The sequence below is a fragment of the Frankliniella occidentalis genome, unplaced genomic scaffold (assembly GCF_000697945.3).
Source record: "Frankliniella occidentalis isolate FOCC.00 unplaced genomic scaffold, Focc_3.1 Scaffold85, whole genome shotgun sequence".
Taxonomy (NCBI): domain Eukaryota; kingdom Metazoa; phylum Arthropoda; class Insecta; order Thysanoptera; family Thripidae; genus Frankliniella; species Frankliniella occidentalis.
The window spans coordinates 733348-741233 of NW_026267214.1; the positions used below are offsets into that span (position 1 = coordinate 733348).

A 7886-nucleotide genomic window follows, 5' to 3' on the forward strand; every position below is an offset into this window, starting at 1 on the left:
GGAGTCTATCATAAACGCGCGCATCCTCACCCATCTGGACAGGGAGGACCTGCTGGACCCCCAGCAAATGGGCTTCAGAAGAGGGTGCTCCACCACCCACCAAGTGACCCGTTTCGCGGACTACATCACGGACGGGTTCAACAGGGGGATGCACACCGCGGCCGTGTTCCTGGACGCCTCCGCCGCCTTCGACACGGTATGGACCGAGGGCCTCCTCTACAAGATGGCGGTCATGGGATTCCCCGTCCGTCTCATCCGCCTACTGCAGGCCTACCTGACCGAGCGCAGCTTCCACGTCACGCTGGAGGACGCCGTGTCTCCTGTCCGCCCGGTCGCCAAAGGGACACCCCAAGGAAGCATACTGGGCCCGGTGCTGTACATAATCTATGTCAACGATATACCAAGATCCGGGGTCCGGCTCGCCCAGTACGCGGACGACACGGCTGCCTTCTTCCAACATCGGGACGTGGAACTGCTGGTCGGGCGCCTGCAAAGTGCCCTCGATGACCTGCTCCAGTACTTCCAGCGGTGGCGCCTCAAAATTAACGCGCAGAAGACTGAAGCGGTCCTATTCACCAAGCGACGCGCGGAAAATGCGGACGCCCACCCCCTCCGCGTCGACGCCCACCCCATACCGTGGCAGGCCAGTGCGCGGTTCCTGGGGGTCATCCTGGACCGCCGAATGACCTTTGGCGCCCATGTACGGACAATCCAAAGAAAAGCCGCCGGTGCCATGTCAATAATCTACCCCCTCATCCGACGTAACAGCCCCATCTCCCCAGACATCAAGGTCAGAATAGCCCTAGCCTATGTGCGCTCCATACTGGCTTATGCCGCCCCCGCCTGGGCCGGCATCGCAGCCGACTCTCATCTGCAGAAGCTCCAGATCATACAGAACAGATTCCTCCGGACGGCCCTCCAACTCACACGCCTAACCAATATGAGACGGGCCCACACCACGTACCAAATACCACTACTAGGGGACTTCATCATGAAACTGACCACCAACTTCTTCGACAAGAACCGAAACAACAACAACATACACATACGTGCCCTGGGAAATCACGCCTGACACAGCCACCTACCGCTTTAAACATCGCACACCAAAACACCGACTGTTCCAACTCGACATATAAAACTACACATGTGGCGCACCACCCGAATTAATGTCATTGTGTATATATTGTATCATACTTTTTGTTCTATTTATTTATTGTGAGTGTTTTAATCCATATAACGTACCTGCGTAGGGTTTTTGTATAATAATATTTTTTCCCCTACAGGCTCCTAAGTTAATTAATATTCACAGACACTGTCCTCACCTAATTATGCTGTAAATAACTAATGTAAAATGTTTCCATAGCTGTTAAGACTCCGCAAGAGTGGACGCCGATAAAATTTAAATTGTTCCAACGTCAAAGAATGTACACTTACACCTGTAATCTACCTAAGTACAATTAATAAAAGCGCGCTTCGCGCGCCTTGAATCTGAATTGATACATATTCTACATTGGCGGAAGTAATGAATTCGTCTACAGACGGTTCAGTTTAAACTGACTCGGGCACTGTCTGCTGTAGCTACAATCGTGTCGCTACAAACAGGGACGTACTTGCCTCGGCGTTCCCCAAGCGGCAGTACGCACGGGTCGGGGCCACGTCCCTGTTTGTGACGACACAGCTACAAGCTACAACCAACACGGCCACTAGCAGCTTTTATCTTAGCCATAGAGGCGAAATTGAGGCTCCAGTTCGTCACCCGCGCGTTTTAGGTGTTCATAGTTCATTGCGAACGCACTTAGTGTCGAAAAATCGGGCTGGAGCAAACTCAAACAAGCGTAAGCGGTGGCTGGTGCGGGCGGACCCCCCTCCTCCCCGACCCTACTCGCCGACCCTCCTCGCCGACTCTACTCGGCTACCCCCCTTTTCGCCGGAACCTATTCGGCGACCCTACTCCTACTAGTCGCTAACTACATATCCTCCTGCACGCCAGTGTGTAGGCAACCCATCGAGCTTCCGCGTATTCTCCCGGACACCCGGTACAGGCAAAGAGAAACGTAATGCCCTGTGTTCCCTGCTCCTGTGTCCTCGCACTAGCTCGCGGGATGTTCATTGTGGGGGCAGCTTCAGGTTTCTGACAACGAGATGCGTGTGACTTATGTCACACATTATGTCAAAATCACGACAGTTTGCAACATGTTTAGAAAAGCAACAATATTTTTTTAAGAACTTTCTACAGCAGGAAAAATAATTACCTACTCGCTGTTGTTTCTTTAGGTATTTATTTATTTATCTAGTCTTTATAATTAGTAAACCAAGAGCCAGACTACGGAACAACAATATTAAGAGAGCAAGGTGGCCAATATCACTCCACACAGTTCCCTGTAAATGCAGAAGAAATATTATAACAAAGTTTTATCAGATAAATACGTGCCTCAGACTAAATCATTTTGAGTCACACCTCTTTAAAGCTGTAAACTTGAAGAGCGTAATGCCCAGTCCTCACACATGAGTTGTTATTCAGTGCGCCTGCACAAGATATTTCGGGGACGTCCTGCCACTGGTTGACTAGAAGAGCTTCGTTTCCGTACCGAAACCAGGAAATGTGTTGTATCCACGAGAAATACGACGGCATGGTACTGGAAAAACGGGTACAAATAAATTACCAGGTTGCAAAACGTTTTAGTCGAAGCCCATGTAACCCGTGTTCGTGGTTAAAAAACAGTTGTAACCACAACCCCAACGACCATCGAACGGGCCAAGTTAAAATTGGTCACAGTAGTGACAGGTTAAATTAGAAAAGAGAAAAAGGCTTGCTTTGGCCTCCTTGCTATTTATCAACTCTCACATACTGTAACTTACTCTAAGTTCACAAAGAAACCACCGTATAAAAGAAGAGGTATTACAGCTGGTGCCCCTGTGGACAGAGCAGTTGACATATTGTTGGCAGCACATGAAATGAAATAGCCTGAAAAAAAGAAGAAATGCAATGTTGTGATTAGTGGCGCTACTTTGCTCAAGGCTGATCCCCCCTCCTCCTCCCATCCCCCGACGCCATACCGAATGAGGTGGCGACCAGGCCGATGAGGTTGACGATGGCCACGCACGTGAAGAAACGCACCGGGTCCGCGTTGAAGCCCACGGCGAAGTACACGATGCAGGTGTAGAGGACGGGGAGTGCCATGAAGATGGGTAGCTCGGCGGTAGAGCGGGCCAGGAAGTAGGCGTCCACGCGGTACATGGCGGCCATGTGCTCCCGCTTAAAGACGGCTCTCTCTGTGCAGAACACCTGCAACCGCGAGCAGCACGTCAACGTCACGGCCTCCACCAGGTCAGCGCCATCCGCACACCGCAGCCGCGCAGCCGCGCCCTGCGCGGGGCCGCTCGACTTGCCTTGATGACGGCCAGGACGTTCTGAAACGTCATGTTGGTGATGGTGGTGAAGAGGGCGGCGTTGATGTTGACGAGACCCGTCTGGTCCAGCGACTGGCCGAAGTACAGGAAGGACACGAGCAGGGCGATGACGGCCGTCTGCAGCACGCGCACGCGCACGAGCAGCGGGTCCTTGCGCACGCTCAGCCACGAGCGCCACAGCAGCGCGGCGAACTGCGTCGCCCAGGACGCCTTGTAGCGCGACGAGGACCTGGGGTCGCGCAGCAGCCACGTGCTGCCCGCGCGCCCACCCTCCAGCGGGGGGAGGCCCTTCACCTGCGCGCAGGAGAATCGTTTCACAAAAACGCGATCTAGGCTCTAGGGATCATCCGGAAAGTACGCCTGTTTTCCTCAGATTCGTCGGGGAAAGTTACGGTAGCTCGGCGCCTGCCAGACTCCGGGTAGGCCACTCCGCAGTACTCGCATGCACTGAAGGCATGGCGTTGCCTACCTATCAGGCGCCATGACAGCTTGCATAGGCTAAAGTTAACAGGTTTGTGACTTGCGGAAAGACGGACGTACTTTCTGAATGATCCTAAGTCATGTGTGTAATGTACAAGAGCACGACGCTCACCGGGTAGTCTGTGACGGCGGCGCTGCGGGCCGCGTGCTCGGAGCGCTCATACGCATCGCACACCCGGTTGATCCGGTCCCGAGAGGTCACCTCTTCGTTCGGCACCACGGCGAGCAGCTGCACGAAGAAGTCGGCCGGGTTGTACTTTGGGGGAATGGGCGCGCCGATCCTGTAGGCGTTTTATATAGAAGTGGTTTAATTCAAACAGCATTGCGGGTTGTCGATCTTCTGTTTTAAGAAAGTGAGGGCGCTTACCTGCCGAAGAAGTCCTGCGCCTCCTGCGGCGAGCCCAGGAAGGCGACCCGACCCTCCGCCATCAGGAGGATCTTGTCGAACTGAGCGAACACCTCCGAGGAGGGCTGGTGGATGGTGAGGACGACAGTCTTCCCTCGGCGCGCCAGGCGGGTGAGCACCTCCACGGTGGTCTGGGCCATGTACGCGTCGAGGCCAGAGGTGGGTTCGTCGCACAGCAAGAGGGTGGGGTCCGTCAGCACCTGGAGGCGCAGAGTGACGACACGAGGGCTCAACTCATGTACGCAAAAGCAAAAAGCAGAAGACGATCGCCCGTGGGGCGTCGACAGCTCACCTCTGATGCGAACGACAGTCTTTTCATCTCTCCACCAGAAATACCCTTAACCCTACCGGGTACACCAATAATGCTGTCTTCGCATTTTGTCAGTCCAAGCTGATTAAAACAAACATCAACACAGCATTAGTTTCAAAACAAGGTCCCCCCTTGCCCCCCAAAAGAAGAAAGTCGCGACTTGTACGCAACAAGAACTGTACCTCTTCCATCACCTCTCTCACTCTGAGCAGTCTCTGCCGACGGGGTATTCTTCGTTCCATTCGCAGTAGCGCCTGTGTGAAAGGAGAAAAAAAAAAGGTTCGGGTTACGCACGGCCGTCTTCATTCGTCGTATCAGTGTCAGCGCGGGATCAGGCGGCAAACACCTGATCCGGAAGGCGTAACGGAGTCCGAGACGGAGTCGTACCTGGAACACGAGGTGCTCCCTGACGGTGAGCCAGCCCACGAACAGGTCGTGCTGCTGCACGTAGGCCGCCACGTTGGCCAGGTCGCGGCTGCTGGTGACCACGGTGCCGGACAGAGCGCGCGCCCCGGTCACCGTCAGCTGCCGGTCCGAGCGGAACGTGAGCGCGTCCAGCAGGGTCGTCTTGCCGGCGCCGCTCGCTCCCATGATAGCCAGGACCTCGCCAGGCAGCGCCGCCCCAGACACTGCAACATGATTGGAAGTGTTATAAGGAACTTATGTGAACTTCACTAAAATAAAATCAGTGTACAGTGTACTCTGTACACCTTACAAGAAAACAAAAAGATAAATAACAGAAACATCAAGAAAATGTCAATAGAAAATCAGAAAAAAAGGGACAGTATAAACAGAAAAAATATAAAAAAAAAAAACAATCAAGGTAAAACTGAAAAATTTGTGTACGTTTGCATTTATAGTGAAGTACCCCTCGAGGAAGAGCCGCGGGGCGGTGCTATTCCTTACCGTTTTTGAGCAGGTGCTTGCGGGGGGCAGCGGGCCTCCGGCGCAGCCAGTGGCTGAAGGGGGTCCTGGAGGGGCGCACCCCGGGGGCGAACGCGTCCAGGGAGGTCCAAGTGTACGTCAGCGGCGCGGAGGGTGCCTGCTGGATGGTCCAGCCGTCACCGCCTCCGTCGCCCCCGCCGTCACCCCCGCCCCCGCCGCCGCCACAACCCTCGCCTCCAACGCCGTTATCGTCCGCGCCGTAGCTGCTCTTGTCGCCGTTCCCGTTGCCGACGCTGCCGTAGCCCTTGCCTCCGATGTTGGTCGTGGAGTCAGACGACCACCAGAGTCCGCCATTCCGTCGGCTTCGCTCCTGCGCGCAACAAGAGGTGCATTGAAAAGGATGACGGGATCGAGGCTGCCCTAAGGTCACCGATGAGATGAGATCACCCAGAAAGTATGTCCGCCACTGGCCGATACTTCAGCCAATGCAAGTGCAAGCCCTCATAGCGCCTGATAGGTAGGCCACATCTTGCATACAGTGCACGCGTGTACTGCGGGGTGGCCTACCCCGAGTTTCGCAGGCGCCGAGCTCACGTTATTTGCCAAATTAATCTGAGGAAAAAACGAGCGTAAGTTCTGGACGAAACCTAACGTGACAGGGGAACACAGCGCAGTGCACGTGGCGCACCCATCCAGAAAACGATCTTTGGTTTCACGAATATTCCCATCAAAACGTTTCTTTTTCTTCCCATGTTAATTATAAACATGATTCAATTCAGTTGATACGTAAAATTTGTTTGCGTAGATTCTGTCGACGAAGCTCAGGGCGTTTCTTGGCTTGGCCAACTCAACTATCTACTCCAACTAGGTCTGCTTCTGCTGGAACTGAGGGCTCATTCCGGCTCATGCGATGCCGCAGGCCGGGCTCATCCCCAGCCAGGAATGATTTCATTTTGGGGGAAGACATGTCGCACTTTTCGTTTCTACTTTGACGCGGTTGGCACGGGAAATCGGAAAATTATTGAGTGACCATCAGGTGACTGGCTTAAAAGAGAGGGGGGGGGGGGCTTGGCTCGCGCCGCAGCGGCTGCCGGGCTGCATGAAGCGCGCGGCTGTCCGGGTCAGCTCGCGATGCCGCGGGCCTGCAGCTGCGTTTGGCGATGGTGTAGTAGGGCCTCACTTACGTGTGCGAGCTCGCTCGCACAAGGTCTGCGGAGACGCGGATGGATTGAGGATGCTATGGTATGCCAATGCGTGTCGCGAGGAGGGCCCTAGCTCTCGCACGTGCATAAAAAGGCGACTCATAAAACAATGTCGATCGACACGGGAATCCAGACGCGTGTACCATGTGCAACTATATCCGGCCCGCCCTATCCGTTGCTGCTTATGTTTCCTCGACGGAAAGCCTGGACGAGGAAAAGGCGTGGGGCGCCACAAACGCACATTGAGCCTTACGGAAAAACGTCTCGCTAATTTTACTCTGGAATATTCTTTTTGGGGCCTCCTGGATGTGTCATGCTGCTCCTCTCCGCACTCGCACGCACGCACGGCCGAAAGCCGTCTCATTTAGACGGACCTTAACCGGATTCGGACCTTGGCCGGTCGCCGCCCCTGCCTGCTGTACCCGGACCAGCCGCGGCGAGCACAAAACGAGAACGTGACGTTATTCATTTGCCTGTACTTCGGCTCTGTTGCTGAGGTTGCCGATCGTCGCCAGCCGTACACTGGAGAAAAGTTGTTGATATTTATTTTAAAAAAAGGATTGGGTTAAGTACAATAAGAATGTCCCTGACGGAAAGCAGATCGAACTTTGTGTCGCTGAATAATAATGAAAATGAACGCTTTTGTGAATCACTATGCATTTCGTAGCACAGCCCCGCATCTGCAATAACTTTAGTTTTTCTCCTAAACTGTGATCTACATTGGCTATGAAGAGTGGGAAGGGTCTTTAGAGTCGGGGCCGGGGCGGTGGTGGTTATTCGCGACAAAGCAGACAAAGGCTCGATGCCTCCGCACTGCTCCGCAGGGCTTTGGCGATGATGGGGCAGGGCCCGCTCATTACGTAAAGGCTTTGGCAGCGCTTGGGCTGCCGCCGAGGCTCGAGCCGCGGCTGCCGCTACCTTCGGTGGCTTCACGCGCCCCGCTCCAGGACAAGGGGGGACAGCAGGGACGACCACCGCAAGGCCGGCCCGCCTTGTGTAACAGAGGCCCTCTATAGGATAGTGTTCCCCGCAGGGCAGAAACGGGACATATCTCCCACACACAAGAGAGAATCGCAGGGCGATACTATTTTCAACCACAAACCGCACCAGGAATTGGTGCCATTGGGTCGTTCCAGTCACAACCTATCTATGTTCAGTTCATCCAACAGCAAACTCACATACTGACATCGGG

The 7886-nt window shown here is 54.3% G+C and overlaps 1 protein-coding gene across 1 annotated transcript in view; it reads right to left on the bottom strand.

The window, feature by feature from the left end:
* Window positions 1-2275: 2275 nt before the first annotated feature.
* Window positions 2276-7886, bottom strand: part of LOC113217734 (protein white-like) — an 8717-nt gene continuing 3106 nt past the window's right edge. The window contains exons 2-12 of the mRNA XM_052269207.1: window positions 5514-5862; window positions 4995-5236; window positions 4790-4861; window positions 4590-4688; window positions 4259-4497; window positions 4004-4172; window positions 3391-3705; window positions 3058-3286; window positions 2860-2965; window positions 2459-2636; window positions 2276-2379 (exon numbers count right to left, since the gene is read on the bottom strand). Coding sequence (XP_052125167.1) covers window positions 2287-2379; window positions 2459-2636; window positions 2860-2965; window positions 3058-3286; window positions 3391-3705; window positions 4004-4172; window positions 4259-4497; window positions 4590-4688; window positions 4790-4861; window positions 4995-5236; window positions 5514-5862 — 2091 coding nt within the window. The 3' untranslated portion in view covers window positions 2276-2286. The remainder of the gene's footprint in view (window positions 2380-2458; window positions 2637-2859; window positions 2966-3057; window positions 3287-3390; window positions 3706-4003; window positions 4173-4258; window positions 4498-4589; window positions 4689-4789; window positions 4862-4994; window positions 5237-5513; window positions 5863-7886) is intronic.